This window comes from Chiloscyllium plagiosum, chromosome 6 (genome assembly GCF_004010195.1).
Source record: "Chiloscyllium plagiosum isolate BGI_BamShark_2017 chromosome 6, ASM401019v2, whole genome shotgun sequence".
NCBI lineage: Eukaryota > Metazoa > Chordata > Chondrichthyes > Orectolobiformes > Hemiscylliidae > Chiloscyllium > Chiloscyllium plagiosum.
Window position 1 is genome coordinate 49575118 of NC_057715.1, and position 17334 is coordinate 49592451.

Genomic DNA, 17334 nt, shown 5'->3' on the forward strand with positions numbered 1-17334 from the left:
CGACTAAGGTCCTTTCATGTCCCCTCCTTGCTGCTCTTAGCTCTCTCTTCAGGTCCTTTCTGGCTACCCTATTCCTCTCAATCGCCCCAATTGAACCTTCACGTCTCATCTTGAGATAGGCCGCCCTCTTCCATTTAACAAGGGATTCCAATTCCTTATTAAACCACGGCTCCCTCGCACGACCCTTTCCTCCCTGCCTGATGGGTACATACTTATCAAGGACATTCAATAGTTGCTCCTTGAACAAGCTCCTCATATCATTTACACTCTTGCCTTGGAGTCTACTTTTCCAAGCCACACATCCTAAGTCATGCCTCACCGCATCATAATTTCCCTTACCCCAGCTATAATTCTTGCCCTGTAGTACACACTTATCCCTCTCCATCACGAGAGTAAAAATCACCGAATTATGGTCACTATCCCCAAAGTGCTCACCTACCTCTAATTCTAACACCTGGCCTGGTTCGTTACCCAGAACCAAATCCAGTATGGCCTCACCTCTTGTTGGCCTGTCTACATATTGTGTCAGGAAACTCTCCTGCACACATTGAACAAACACTGACCCATCTAACGAACTTGAGCTATAGCTTTCCCAATCAATATCAGGAAAGTTAAAGTCCCCCATAACAACCACCCTATTACTGTCACTCATCTCCTGAATCACCTTCCCTATCCTTCAATGATTCTAGGACTATTAGGAGGCCTGTAAAAGACTCCTAACAGGGTGACCTCACCTTTCCTATTCCTAACCTCAGCCCAAACTACCTCAGATGGCAAGTCCTCATCCATCGTCCTTTCCACCGAGTGACGAAACGTCTGGAAACAAACCTTCCAGCTCCACGAGCAAGCTTGCATCAAGTATAGAGAATCTTGTGATAGTTAAATGAACTTTGAAATCTAAGTATTCTCACCATCTCTTAAGCTTTTTATCTTTTCGAATTGTTATTTCGTTGCATAATAATTTTAAGAACAAACTATAGTGGGTTGCTTTAGTAAAACAATCCAACGTAGAATCTGGGAACAATCAAGTTCTCCTGGGATGGTGTCTGCTGATCATATTTTTGTTCATGTAGTAAAATCCAATAAACAATTAAATTAATGTTGGCGTGAACAGGTATGTTATGCAAAAGTGCTTATTTTTACCTAGGAGCATGACACCTTTTAGGACACTTTAATTTATGTCTGCTAGATCTGAGTATGCTGAATTTGCCATCTGGATGATAGAACTGGAGGGTTGAAATTTTGCCTTTCTAAATATTTATTTTTCCATTTTAGTGTCTATTTAGTTTTGTTCAACTTTGCTACATATTTGCTCAACTTACTTGTAGTGATTTGCCAGTGCTTCATGTGCAAAGAACTCTTTCTCTTGTATACAAGGGAGTCATGGAAGTTCCCTCTCTAAGATTAAAGAACAGTTTCTGAATGTTTTCTATACCTCGCTAAAACAAAATATATTCATGAGATAAATTAACTTGTTTGCTTATTTTTCTGTAAATGAATCTCTAGTTGAAATGTTATTTTGCTTCTTGGATTTAAATCTTGATTTCTTGTCAGAATCACCTCATCTGCCTTCGACAATCAGTGAAAATTAAGTCAACATCTTGTTTGCATAGGGGTTGTCCTTTTCCTTTCCACATTGATGAAGCACTCTGTTGGTGCCACATACTTTTGACAGCATTGAGATGTTGCATTGTGCTTTACAGTTTAGTTGATTTGCAACTGCTACTTGAACTGGCCTGCCATGCCACTCAGTTGTACTAAAACTGCTTGAAAAAAGTCAAAAGAAAGAAAACTGAATGTAGCATCTGGCAGCATCCTAAATACAGTGAATAATAAATGCATGCCTTTTACAGCTGATCCTATAAAATCATCCTTCCTCACATCTTGTGATTTGTTACAAAATTGGGAGAAGTGTCTCACAGACCAGTCAAGCAACGAGCTAACCTCTTCATACTAACCTAATCATATCTTGCAGTTAATGTCCTAGACATCGCCACCATCCCTCAGTGAGATAGTATCGCACTGGTCTATCCCACCAGCAAGACCGATCCAACAGAGGCAATGTGGTATTCTGGGGGGAGTGACCCTGTGGTCCTCAGATTGATTCTGAACCCAGAGAGTTTCATGGCATCAGATCATGGGACATGGAAACTTCTTGTTACTCTATTTCTCTCAGTAGTTGAATCATTACTCCATCTTGAACACCAATTGGAAAGAGCAGAATATATTTCAGATGGCACATCTTAACCAAGGAGAGGAATTGCTGCTGGACTATTAATCCAGAGACCCAGATAATGTTTTGGGGACCTGTGTTTGAATCCTGCCATGGCCGTTGGTGGAATTTGAATTCAGTAAAATAATTCATTTCATTGAACGGTGACCATGAAACCATTGTCGAATGTTGGGAAAAACCCATCTGGTTCACTAATATACATTAGGGAAGGAAGATGTCTAGTGATTCTAGAACTACAGGAATGTGATTAAGGATAAGCAATACATGTAGCCAGTGATACCCACATTCTGTGAATGACTGAACACCATCCCCAAGACTGGCTCAGTTATACCACTACTAACCAAGTTGGCTATATTCTGAAGGACATGCTAAATTGAGCAAAATTGGTCTCATTGCATTGTGTTTTTTTTGGAAAATACTATTTTTTGGTAAATATTGGAACTGCTTGGCATATGGCATAACTAAATCTGCAACATCTTCAATTCAGCTACTGGGATGATGTCAGGACCTTTGCTGTACTCTGTGCTTCAGAAAAATAAAAAAAGGACTATCAAGCAGCACAGAATTAATCTCACCAGTGTTCAGTTTGAGTTCTGCTTGGGTTGCTCAACTTTTGGTCTAATTATAAATTTAATCAAACATGGCTGAGTGTGTTGAGTTCCAGAGGTGAGGTAAAAGTGACTGTCCTTGACATCACAGCAGCAGTTGATTGTGTGTGGTATCAAGAAGCCACAGCAAAACTGTAGACAATGAGAATTTGGTTGGCAGGGGGATGGTGATGGGATGGAAACTCTCCACTGGTTGGTGTCACAGCTAACACAAAGATGAATATGGTTGTTGGAGGTCTGTCAGTTCTAGTACATGTCTACAGTAGTTATTCAGAGGAGTGTCATAGGCCCTGCCATTTTTAACTGCTTCATCATATGTTCAAAAGTTGGGATGTACGCTGAGCACTTTACAACACTGAACCAGTCCATATACAAATGCAGCAAGACCTGGAGAACATATTCAGGCTTGAGCTGATAATTGACAAGCATCATTCATGCCACACAAGTGCCAGGCAAGTACCATCTCAATCAAGAGAGAATCTAACCATCACTTCAGGACATTCAATGTTATTTCCCAGTGGAATCTCCCACGATTGATATACTGGGGTTACCAAGGACCGGAAAGGTAGCTGGACCACTATAAAGATTGTGGCTAAATGAAGTTGGGAATTCTGCAGCAAGTAATTCACCTGTTGAGTTTCTAAAGCCTGTTTCCCATACACAAGGCACAAGTTGGGAGTGTGATGGAGCACTTTCCACTTGCCTGGATTAGTGCATTTCTAACAACACATTAGAATTTTAACACAGTCCAGGACAAAGAAATCAACTTGATCGATTCTTTACTCATAACTTGAACGTTTATTGTCTCGACAACCAACGTATCAACAGATGGTGTATTAATTATATGATGCACTCCAGGAACCTGCCAAGGCTCCATTCTACAGCACATTAAAACCCAGAATCCAGTTCAATGTACCAAAACAATGTTCTTCAATCTATTAAACAATTGATTTAATTCCCTTCCAACATGCTTTCTCCAATATTTAAGTTAGCTAAGCATTTTGAGGATATCTTGATGAGTACAGTGAATTTGACCTCGAGACCATCACAGTTGAATGTGATTGTATCCTTGCTCAACTTGAACCCCATTATTTAACCCAGCAAATTGAGATCAACTTGTGTTCCAATTACAGGTCGTACTGCTATAATGCACGTTTTGTCAACGTGAATTCACTGTAACACAATTGACAAATAGGGGACGCTGGTTCTAAAGCATAAACTTTTAAAACATGTTGGTATAGTGTGTTTGCATGAGCAACACTTTAAATGTTATTTGTATTGTGTGATTCTTAGATAGCGTGGGATCGCACAGGAACACGCCTATCACACCAGAGAAGAAATGACTACCACACTAGCTGAGATTAATTCTGCACAGATTGGAAATTAAACCTGAGGCTCCTCACAAAAATAAAGTGCAAACTGTGTAAAATAAAACCGTACATCTAGGCCCACATTTCTTGCTTATTCTTAGTTGATCTTGTGAAGGTGGTGGGGAGCTGCTGTCTTGAACCTCTGCCATAGGTTCAGGTAGGTACAGCCATAGTGCTACAAAGGAGTTCCAGGACTTTGCTTGACCATGAAGGAACAGTTATATGAATATTGCTAACAAAATAATCCATTTTAATGAAGCTTTTTATTTTGCATTCATCAGGGCAATTCACAAGAACCTTGATATAAGGGAAAAACAATATTTATACTGTATGTGAGGAGCGTGCTGATTGGTTGGCAAGTGAATTCTGGTTGATAGAGATGTTGTCAGGAGAACACACCAATTAATAATGATTGACAGTTAAACCCCAGGCTGTGATAGCAAAGATCTGGTTCCAACCAAGGCTGGTGTATGTGACTTGAAGAGCAGTTACCCCAGGATATATACTGTTCTTGTCCTTCAAGGGGCAAAGTTTGGGTTTGTTTTTTTATTAAAAAACTGAAACCACTTTGCTGTTATAATTTTTTTTACAGATTTCCATGGGTAAATTATCATGACGGAAATTTAAACATCTCTACTCCAGTTTTCAGCATTCATGGTAACCATGACGATCCTACAGGGGTAAGATTCATTTATTTTGCAAACTGAAGTTACAGAATCATAATGGTAGAAAGCAGCATTTGGTCTTTCTCATCCATGCTGGCTGTTTGTAGACCAAAGTTGTAATGCTTGACCAAAGGCACAGTGTAACTATTGCTTAAAGGTTTGTGTACAAGTTGATACCTTTTACTGAAAACTTGTAGACTTTGACAAGGGACATCCAGTGAAAAGGAAGAAGAACTAGTCTGCTTCATCATCTGAACTGCAATGAGGAAGAATTTCATGAAATCTTAGCATGATGACAGTATATGTGGAGACCATCTGGCCTGCTAAGTCTGTACTAACTCTCTGCAAGAGTAAGCAAACTAGTTCCACTTTCTTAAACTTCTTCATAAGTCTTGAAATTTGGATTCCCTTTGGTACTTATTGAATTTCTTCTTGAAAGCCACAACTGAATCTGCCCTTGTCAGCCATTTAGGCAATGCAAGTAGATCAAAATGGAAGATGATAAAATATATCACCTTTCTAATTATTTTCACTGTCTGGTTCTTGACCTTGTATGATTGAACAAATTTTGATGTTGCCCCTGTGAAAGAAGTATTTGAGAGATTTTTTAAAAATTGTTCTGAAGTTGCAGCTTTATCATTTTGTGAAATTGTACATGGCAAAATAATATGTTTGCTCAGTAGAATTGGCTTTTAGATTGATGAAAAGTAGTGCCTAGAGCAATAGCTTTAATCATCAAAGAGTTAAGTGATAAATAAAGGTAAGGGAATGGTGGCATTTCCATGACTGCAAAAGTTGGATACATTAAACTGTATATGAGAGAGACATGGGCCAGGGGAGGACCCAGACAGGCAGTCAGTATCTGTGTGAGAATCGAGCAAAATGAGGGCCCAGGAGGAGGTTGACTGGCGACGGAACTGTCTATGACTTGTGAGCAAAGTTAAAAAGAGCAGCAAGAGTGGAGAGTTCTCAGAAACAGCAGTCGGTGTCATGGAGAAAATGTAGAGAATCACCAGGAAACACAGAGTTCTTCAAGAAATAGGTCTTTTATTTGCAAACAAAAAACCGTGACACTGAGAAAGCAGATTCTCAAGTGCCCATGAACCTCAGGGTCCGTAGTTTTTTTTATCACGTTTCCGTTAGCTTATCAGCATGTCCAACTAAATTAATCAAAGTACCTCACTCTAGCTACACAATAAACAGTGATGTTAGTTCCCATCATCTCTTTAGTTGTGTCCCTATAGATTTTCCTACATTCTACTTAATGTTATTCTAATGTCATGATTAGATATTTATTGTCAATATTCTCAAGCAGACTGACTCTACTAACTATTAATTAGATATTAAATGTCATGTCCCAAATATTTATGGTCCCAATCTTGTCATAATGATACTCAACAAGTGAGGCTAACTTTACTAACTGTGTTATTTTATCTTGCCATAGTGACCTTTCAGCCTCAACCTTACTCTGCTAATTGGTGTAAGAGTATTCCACTATTCTTATTCCATCTTCCATTCCACAGACCCCTTGCAACACATCAGCAGTGGACTCCATGCTTTAACCCTTCACATTCTTTTATGCCCTTTATTTTCCATACCAGCAACAGAGCTGCTTCTACAAAATCAAAGTATAATGCTATAAGAAATTGCTGGGTATGTCTGTCTTTGTTTCTTTTGACTTCTTTTAACACTGGATAAACCCTTCTGCTAATTTAAACCAGACACCCAGAAAAGCTCACCTCTCCTTGTAATGTGTGAGTGACAGAGAACCATCCAAATTCCACTATGTAAAGAAAAAAATTAACAATTTATTCTTTAACTTTAAAAGAGAACATTAAATAACAACTATTTACACTATAAACCTCCTTTGTCTGAACAATTTATCATCTCCCACTCTATAATAATATTACAACCCAGCCACAACTCTGTTCATGAATCTTTGGAATTTGGCGGGTGTGTTCTTCATTCCAAGTGGCATCATTTTGAATTGATCTAGCCCTTTTGTGGTAAAAAATGCAGAAATTTCTATTGTTTTCTCTGGTAAAAGTATTTGCCAATAACCACTGAGTAAGTCCAACTTTGTGAGGTAACTGGTTTGTCCAACTTTCTTGATACAGTCTTCTAATCTTGGTACTGAATATGAGTCCAATTTTGTTACGATGTTGACATTCCAATAGTCCACCCAAAATCGTTGAGCCCGTCAGGTTTGGAAATTAACATGTTCGGCGCACTCCACTCGCTCTGACTAGGTTCAATGATATCTTGGTTGAGCGTCGCGTCCACTTCCTTCTGGACTTGTCTGGCTTTGAAAGGATTAAGCATATAGGGGTTTTATCAGAACATCTACCTCACGCTCAATAGCATTCATCCTCCCCATCTTATTCCTACATATGTCCTGATACTGCTGTAACAAACTTTTCAGCTGCGTTCTTTGCTCCTGAGATAGATAGTTTGCTAACCTAGCCCACTCTTCAAGGACTTCCTCATTGTTTAACTTATTTTGAGGCACATCAAATTTCACAACATCTGGATTTGATTCATCACTCTGCGGGCAGTAACTAACACCTGTTTCTCCAGTTCCTTCTCTCTATTATGACAAGGTTTCAACATATTCACATGACATACCCGATACAGTTTTTTTCTATCTGGCATCTTTACAAGATAGTTCATCTGACTCAACTTTTTCTCAATTTGATAGAGACCACTAAACCTGGCTTTGAAGGGATCTCCTACCACTGGTAACAATGCTAGTACATCATCCCTATGGGAAATGTCAGAATCTCAGAATTTTTATCTGCCATCTGCTTCATTCTATGCTGTGCCCTCTTTAGGTGCTGTTTAGCTAACTCACCTATTTAATTTAACCTCTCCCTCACCTCTGGTACATAATCCTAGTGTGTGGTCCTGTCAATTTCTCTTTAATTGATTTCAAAGGGCCTCTCTCTTCATGTCTGAATATTAACTCAAAGGGAGTAAACTGAGTGGATTTGTTTGGGGCGTCTCCTATGGCAAATAATACGAATAGGATACCTTTACCCCAATCATTTGGATAATCCTAACAGTATGATGTCAACATGGTCTTCAGGGTCTGATGCCATCTTTCTAAAGCTCAGGGATACACAATTGATTTAAAATGCTGTATACCTAAGCTATCCATGACTTCCTTAAACAGCCTAGCAGTAAAATTAGACCCTTGGTCTGACTGAACCTTTCTGGGTAGCCCATACTGAGTAAAGAAACCTACTAACTCCTCTACCACCTTTTTGCATTAATACTCCAGAATGGAATTGCCTCCGGAAATCTGGTAGACACATCCATTAGGGTTCGCAAAACTAGTTCCCAGTTTTGGTTCTCGACAGGGGACCTACACAATCAATCACAACCCGCATGAAAAGTTCTACAAATGCAGGAATTGGCAACAAACATGCTGATTTTATGACTGCCTGTAGCTTCCTACCATTTGGCATGTATGACATGTACGGCAAAAGTTAACCACATTCTTGTGCATTCCAGGCCAATGGAACTGTTTTTGTACCCTAGCCTAACCTCGTACCCCTAGGTGACCTCCTACATGTAGTTAATGTGCTACCCATAACACTTGCTGTCTGTATGCTACCGGCAACACAATCTGGTGCACTTCTGCCCATTTCTCCTCTGCATTAACCTGTAGTTGATGGTGTCCATTTTCATCTTAAGATTCTATCTTTCAGTCAATAACCCTCAGAAATATTCTCTGCCTCCTTTTCTAAGTACGCATCCACATATATATCTTTTATTACCTGCTTTTTGTGTTGCACGAACATTAGTCTTTCAGGACTAAACAGTTCTGCCTGTCCCTCTGCCTGTTCAGGTTTTTCCTGCACCAATATGTCAAACAGGGTGTCCGTTAACTGAACCTCAAATCCTTCATCTTTCTCTTTAGTTTTCACCTTGTGCTGTGACTTATGGTAGTGGGATCTTGATACTACACAGTCTGGGAAAATACAAGGGTATTTTTCTTTTACCCCCTCAATTGCCTGGTCTTCCTTGAGCTTCTCCACAATAAGGGCTGTCACTCCCACCTTGGACCCTGCTAAATTGTTTGCAAGAACAAACTGGATTCCTGGAACTGACACTCTGTCAATCACTCCCACTATTACTTCCCCAGTCTTGAGTTGGCACTCCAACCTGAGCGCTAAATTTCAGTCCATCTATCGCACAAATTCCCACTCTCTCCGGTAACAGGTCAGAAAGAGTGCAAATACGTTCATCTCTTAGTATAGACTGATTAGATCCTGTATCTCTCAAAATTATAACTTCTTGTCCTTTTCCCCCTGTTCTTTGAGTAAACTTTACCCAAAGAGGTGGATTCTTTATAGAGATCAGGCACTAACTTCATACCCAGCCCCTACCTAGGCACTGTCCTGGAGCTCCTCGACTTTTCTTGGGGTTTCCTTTACTACTTTCACTAATGCTACTGGCTTACCTTCTTTTACCACATCTTTTCCCACACTGCCTTTCTTTGACAACCAGCACTGTGATTTTACGTGTCCCACTTTACCACAGTGGAAGCACCTGAGGCCTTTCACCTCCTTTCTACCCTCTTGGGCTTTTTTAAGTTGTGGTAAACAATTACCGGCGTTTTCTACTCTGTTTCATAGTGTAGGATCTCCCCATCTCCCAACTTCTATCCCTCACAAGATGAAATTCTTGCTGGAAGCTAAACCTTGTCTGATGCCCCAGCATGTATTCATCTGCCATGTCATAGAGATGTACAGCATGGAAATAGACCCTTTGGTCCAACCCGTCCATGCCGACCAGATATCCCAACCCATCTAGTCCCACCTGCCAGCGCCCGGCCCATATCCCTCCAAACCCTTCCTATTCATGTACCCATCCACATGCCTCTTAAATGTTGCAATTGTACCAACCTCCACCACATCCTCTGGCAGCTCATTCCATACATGTACCACCCTCTGCGTGAAAAGGTTGCCCCATAGGTCTCTTTTATATCTTTTCCCTCTCACCCTAAACCTATGCCCTCTAGTTCTGGACTCCCCGACCCCAGAGAAAAGACTTTGTCTATTTATCCTATCCATGCCCATCATAATTTTGTAAACCTCTATAAGGTCACCCCTCAGCCTCCGGCCTTTCAGGGAAAATAGCCCCAGCCTGTTTAGCCTCTCCCTGTAGCTCAGATCCTCCAACCCTGGCAACATCCTTGTAAATCTTTTCTGAACCCTTTCAAGTTTCACAACATCTTTCCAATAGGAAGGAGACCAGAATTGCATGCAATATACCAACAGTGGCCTAACACATGTCCTGTACAGCCGCAACATGACCTCCGAACTGCTGTACTCAATACTCTGACCAATAAAGGAAAGCATACCAAACGCCTTCTTCACTATCCTATCTACCTGCGACTCCACTTTCAAGGAGCTATGAACCTGCACTCCAAGGTCTCTTTGTTCAGCAACACTCCCTAGGACCTTACCATTAAGTGTATAAATCCTGCTAAGATTTGCTTTCCCAAAATGCAGCACCTCACATTTATCTGAATTAAACTCCATGTGCCACTTCTCAGCCCATTGGCCCATCTGGTCCAGATCCTATTGTAATGTGAGGTACCCCTCTTCGCTGTCCACTACACCTCCAATTTTGGTGTCATCTGCAAACTTACTAACTGTACCTCCTATGCTCGCCTCCAAATCTTGTCTGCTGCTCTTCTTATTTCCTGAACTTTCTGTTCATCCACCTGAATTCTTATCATCCCCGGAAGTGAGTTTTTAAACTCTTCCAGCAGAATAATTTCTCGTAGATCCTCATTGGTCCTATCTATTTTTAATGCCTACGTCCATCTATCAAAATGACTGTGTTTAATTCTTTTGAACTCAACATAAGCCTGACCTGATTCCTTCTTTAGGTTTCTGAGCCGCTGCCTAAATGTTTCTGTAACCAATTCATTGGCACTTAAAATAGCCTGTTTGTCCTCTTCATAATCTCTTGACTCCTCATCCAACAGTGCTACAAATACCTCACGAGCTCCATTTCTCTTTCTTCTCTCTTTTTCTCTCTTCCTTTCTCTCTCTTTGCTCAGCTAAGAATCTTCTCTTTTTTTCTTTTACCTCTCTCTTTTCTTTCTCTTTCTCTCTCTCCCTTTCTCTTTCCTCTCTCTCTCTCTTATAACTCCATTATCTTCAACTGTAATTTAAGTTTTTCTAACTCTATTGCACTTGTCTGTTTCTCTGACACACCTAAATGTTTGAGTAATTCCCTTACAATTTCAACTTTACTTCTGTCCTTTGTTAAACCCAATTCTAAACTCTTTGCTAAGTCTAAAAGTAAGGTATTTTTCTTTCCTTCTAAACTTTCTTAGCAAATTCTTAGCAAATCATGTTCCAATCCCAGAACCTCTTTAGCAATTTTAAGAGTTTTTTTTTTTCACTTTTAATTTAGCCAACCACAAGTAACCATAATTAAACAAATTGTCTCACCTACGTTTTATTTAAAGCTCTAGGTCACTAATGGGCAAGTGTTGAAATCTGCTGGGATCTTTCATACCCCAAATCTATTCAAATCTGGTCAAATCCCAGACTGGATCTGTCTAAACCTGTCTAAATCCTGGACAAGCCCCCAAACATGGAGTAAACCCTTCTGATAATTTAAACTAGACACCCAGAAAAGCTCACCTCATCTCATAATCTGTTAAAGTATGGGTGACAGAGAACTACCCAAATTCCACTATTTAAAGAAAACAATTAACCATTTATTCTTTAACTCCAAAAGAGAACATTAAACAACAACTATCTACACAATAAGTCTCCTTTGTCTTAACACTTTACCTCCCACTTTATAACAATATACTGATCCGATAAAGCCTTTATTAAATTTATAGCAAATCCATTTTCAACACCAGTTGTCATCTGGATGTCAAACTTCTTCTGTCTGTAGATTTCCTCTGGATCATCTTCGGTCCTCTACTGCAAAGATTTTCATATGAAAAAGGTACCTTTCAGTGAGATGGTCAGCGGATTGTCTGTATGGCAGTCTCTTAGTCTCTCAGGCTAAATACCTGTTTTTATACCAGAAAATGTTGGATCATCTCATTGGTTTGATGTTGTCAAAACAAAAAAAAAATTCAAATTTGATTGGGCTTTAGTATCTTGGGGCATAATTTAAACTGATTGAATTTGATTTGTTGTGGAAACATAGCAACGAATCTCACCGATTTGTTTCAGAGCCAAATGTTACATCTTCAAATTATCCAGCACACTGTGTGCCTGCAGTTAGCCACATGACACTTTTCAACTTTCCCTCTCTCTTACAGTACACACCTTCAACTCCACAACAGACTGAATATTTGTTTAAAACCATAAATGTAGTTTAAAAACTTTACATTGATCATTAATATTTTAGAACTTCTAAACTGAATTTCTTCACTTGAGAGAGTTAAGGGGTTCTAGTTGCTTGTTTGATATACAGGTTATTCTGCTATAACGCGACAGTTGTGTCCCTCTATAACCTTGCACTATGGAAAGCCACTATAGAAAATTGCGCTGCAGGAAATCGCTAATGGAAAATTGTTATACCCATTCAGTAGAACGTTTGCATTATCCAAGCAATGTCCATAATTCCTCGATCGCATTATAGACAATTTGTGCTAATGAAACGCATGTTCCAGCAGAACGACCCGTAAACATGAATAAGGTTTTTCTGGTCTATTCCGAAACTAATATAACATTTAAGCAACATTTAAGCACTTGTTTTGCCATTGCTTCCGGCTCTATGGGCTGAGAACTGGAAAATCCGAAACTGGGATTTGTGTAGTCTGGCACAGACATGACATGATAGGTCAAGTGGTTTCCTGTGCTGTAAACATCTGTGAGTCTGTGAGAAGATAATGATAGTAAGTCATTAACTTTTCCAATCCCAAGCTACAAAATTGTAAGAAAGATGCAGTACAGGGATTGACCTAATGGCTGTACCTAGAAGAAGGTGCTATCCCACATATGCACTAGACGCCAATGATCAGCTTCATAGACCTGTTGGAGAGGTGGTGTCTCTGAAGGCTGCACTGTCTTGTTAGGTGATTGCTAACCTGTTGACCCTGGCTGAGGATGACCCGATTAGGCCATTCGGATTGGAGATCACCCATGGCATGTGGTCATGATAGTGACTTTGGTTTTGCTGTGTCTTGCTGATTTCAGGGCTCTGTCATAAGTATCTGTTAAGTTTTGCTATCATCTGCCCAGAAATGTGTCAGTCAGATGTCTTAGATTAGATTACTTTACAGTATGGAAACAGGCTCTTGGGCCCAACAAGCCCACACCGACCCTCCGAAGAGCAACCCACCCAGACCCATTTCCCTACATTTACCCCTTCACCTAACCCTATGGGCAATTTAGCATGGCCCTAACCTGCACATTTTTGGTCTGTGGGAGGAAACCGGAGCACCCAGAGGAAACCCACGCAGACACGGGGAGAATGTGCAAACTCCACACAGCCTGAGGTGGGAATTGAACCCGGGTCTCTGGCACTGTGAGGCAGCAGTGCTAACCACTATGCCACCGTGCCGCCCACTTTAAAGATGGTGAGAACAGGTTGAGTGGATCACCTGGTATTGCTAACTCCTCCATCTCCAGTCTACCAGTAATATATCAAAGAGTATTCCAGGACATCAAGTTCAAAACAGATGCATCCAGTCAAACCATGAAGATCAGAGGCTTTGTGATCAGGGTGTTATCAATTGCATACATGTTGCAATCCATGTGTCTACAAGCCAGCCAGGTGTATTGTTAATCATAATGGCTCAGCCTTTCAGGGTGCACTTTGTATAGAGCCACCACAAGACAATCCTATAAGCATGTGAGTGAAGTTTCCAAACAGTTGACTTTATCGTCTAATCACCACTGCCTTGGCTCTTCCCATCTTTCTTTACCCTCAGTAGGTTACTACTTGGTGTAAGGAGCATCCTATGAAGAACTGGCTGCTGACATGACATGATTGTACCACTGAGGCATGTGAGATACCATTTAACTACATGTACCGCAATCCAGCAACTATTTAATTGTACAAAGTGTGGTTCAGGTGAATTGCTGGGCCTGCATTTATTGCCAGTCAGATGTCTTGCCCATCCCTGGTTGCCGTTGAGGGTGCTGATGAGATGTCTTCTTAAAAGTAGCGTTTCATGTAGGTAGATCCACAATGCTGTTAAGCTTGGAGTTCCAAGATTTTGCCCAGCAACAGTGAAGGAATAGTGACATATTTCCAATTTAGAATGTTGAGTGGCTTGGAGGGGAGCATGCTGGTGGTAGTATTCACATGTATCTGCCAACCTTCTCTTTCTAGTTGGTAGTGATTGTGGGTTTGTAAAGTGCTGTCTGAGGAATTTCTGCAATGCATCTAGTAGATTGTATACATTGCTGTGACTGAGCATCAGTTATGGTTCTATGATGAAGTTACAGAATGTTTGTGAACATAGTGGGAACGAAGCAGTCTGCTTTGTCTTGGAGGTGTCAAGCTTCTGAGTGTTGTTGGAGGTGCACTCATCCCGGTTAATGGGGAATATTCCATCATAGATGTAGATGGTGGACAGGGTTTTGGAGAGCAAGGAGGGAAGTCACTTACTGCAAGATTTCTGATCTCTGACCCACTCTTGTAAGTCATGCTGCAGAGCCACTGCTTGGCCATTTTTAATTCTTTTGTATTGTACACAAAGGCTTGAGTATGGTGCCAGTGAGTGCACGGTGGTAAGGCAAGAGGTAATGCTGTAGTTTGTAAATGACAAGAAACGGAGTTGAGGTGAAAGGGAGTTGTGCAAAACCAGCTTAGGTAGGAAGATAGTGTTATGGACCAGACCAGACCCCTTCAAAGTATTTTAAGAAGGTAGCCTAGACTTTAGCATTCTCTTATTTTTGAGGAAAATGTAACATGCTGTGTTCTAGATACAATTTGATTGGTCAAACCCCTACTTGATATAAAGCAAAATACAATTCATTTAAACACTACAGTTAATATACAGCAAAAGAAAGAAGAACTTAGAATACTTTTTAAAACTATTGGACAAGTGAACAGAATACCAGAAACAGTAACTATTGCTCGTTAACTGTTCCCATATAGTAATATCCCTTTGGCAAAAGTGTAAATTCAGAAAAATAGATTTTGTCTCACATGTAATCTAGCAGCCGAGGAAGAGAATCCCCAGCTACTGGCTGTAATCGAGAGAGGGAAAAAAACTTCCACTTCTTCAAGTCCACAGTTACAACATTGAGGCAAACCCCTCTGTTAATTAAACCAAACACACAGAGAAAGCTCGCCTCACCTTGTAATCTGTTAAAATATGAGTGACAAAGAACTCCTAAATTTCACTATTTAAAGGAAAGAACATCAATTTACTTCCCAAGTCTAACAGTGAACATTAAACAAAAAAGTATTCATAAATCTAAGTCCCCCTTTCTCTTAACTACTTACTATCTGACTCCAACTCAATAAAATTATGTTGTTCCAATAAGACACTTATTAAAGTTGCATTAACTTAATCTCAAAATCACACAGTCTTTGTCTTCTCCACTGTCTTCATTTTTCCTGCTGCTGATCTCGCTGGATCGTCTTCTTTCTTTTTACTGCGGATAGGCTTTATATGGAAAGGTACCTTTGATCGAGAGTGTTTTCTAATTTCTTTGAGAGCAAGTTGTTCGATGGGTAATTAGCTCTCTGGCAGTTTCTCTCTTTACAGCAATTGCTCTCTGACCAATTTTCAAAATATCCGCATTCTTATAGCCCCAACATTGGTTCATCTCATTGGTTCGATGTTGGCAAAACAATAAATTCAAACTCAATTGGGTTTTAGTATCCTGGGGGGCATAATGTAAACTGGTTAAATTTGAATTGCTGTCAAAACAGCAATCAAAACTCAGGTATCCGCTTCAAAGCCAAATGTTATATATTTTCAATTTTCCAGTACACTCTGGGACTGCCATCTAGTCATATGCACAGGTACTTGGAATTACTTAGTTCAGAAAAGCATTCTTTCTCTCTTGAAGGTACAATATACATCTTCAACTTCCATAACACCTTCCCCCTCAGAAAAAAAATGTACCATCATAATAAAAAGATATTTTTTTTTCTAATTCTTAATCCTATTACTGTGAAATATATATGTCATTAACCTAAGTTATACATATATTAATTTCTGGGCACATATATAAAATTGGAATCGATGCTGTCCAATCTTATCTGCCCATTTTCTTTTAATTGCACAATAACGCATCTACTATCATATTTCTACAACCTGCAACATGTATGATTTGTAAATTAAAAGTCTGTAACATAAGACTGCAACGAAATAGTCTCATACTTTTGTCTTTAATTCTCTCCAAATATGTGAGAGGATTGTGGTCTGTGTACACAACTATCTCCGACTCATTGTTTGTCACATAGACATTAAGATGTTGTAAGGCCAGTGCCAAATTCAATAATTCTTTCTCAATGGTAGAATACTCTCTCTGGTGGGTGTTGAGTTTCTTTGAGAAGTAGCCAATTGGCATCCTGTAGCAGTACAGCTCCAACCCTATATCGCTAGCATCGATTGCAACTTTGAGGGGTTTCAAAAAAATTGGTGTAGCTAAAACTGATGCGGTGGTAAATACAGCTTTTAAATTCTCAAATGTCTCCTGACATTCCCAAAATTTTGAGGTCTGCTTTAATAAATCCATTAGTGGTGCCACCATGTTGTTGAAGTTTGGAACAAACTTCCAGTAGAGTCCGCTTAGTTTTATAAATCAAAGTACCACTAACTTCGAGGATGGCCATGGAAATTCCTCGATGGCCTTCATTTTCACATTCCTTGGGGTCAGCCCTCCATGTCCAATGTTATGTCCCAAGAACGTCACCTCTGCTTCGTGAATTCAGTTTTCTTTAAGTTCATTACCAGTTTTGCTTCTCGTAATCGTTCAAAGAGCTCTGCCAACTCTATCATGTGATCTTTCCATGACTCATTAAAGATCACAACATCATCCAATGACTTGCACTATTTGTTAATCTGTCCACAACTCTGTTCATGAATCTTTGGAATGTGGCTGGTGCGTTCTTCATTCCAAAAGGCATCATTTTGAATTGATATAGCCCATTTGGGGTTACAAACGCAGAAACTTCTTTTGCTTTCTCTGATAAAGGTATCTGCCAATAACCATGCAGTAAATCCAACTTTGTGAAGTAAGTAGATTGTCCAACCTTGTTATTGGATAGGAGTCTGATTTAGTTACGGTGTTGACCTTCCGATAGTTGACACAAAATCATTTGAGTCCTGTCAGATTTGGGAACTAATATGATCAGTAAAAGGTCCCGTAAAAACATTATCCTTTATCTGAACAATCAGTTATCCGAACAAAATACTCCCTGCCTGTCCCGTTTGGATAATCGAAGTTGTTGAACTTCAACTTCATAACACCCACAATGTAACTGCTTAAAGCTAAACCTAA

The 17334-nt window shown here is 39.9% G+C and overlaps 1 protein-coding gene across 4 annotated transcripts in view; it reads left to right on the forward strand.

Moving 5' to 3' along the window:
* mre11a (MRE11 homolog A, double strand break repair nuclease) overlaps nucleotides 1-17334 on the forward strand; it is a 110218-nt gene that overhangs the window by 8688 nt on the left and 84196 nt on the right. For all 4 annotated transcript variants that reach the window (XM_043691494.1, XM_043691496.1, XM_043691495.1 and 1 more), the window contains one exon: nucleotides 4804-4891. In XM_043691494.1, the coding sequence (XP_043547429.1) occupies nucleotides 4804-4891 (88 nt within the window). The remainder of the gene's footprint in view (nucleotides 1-4803; nucleotides 4892-17334) is intronic.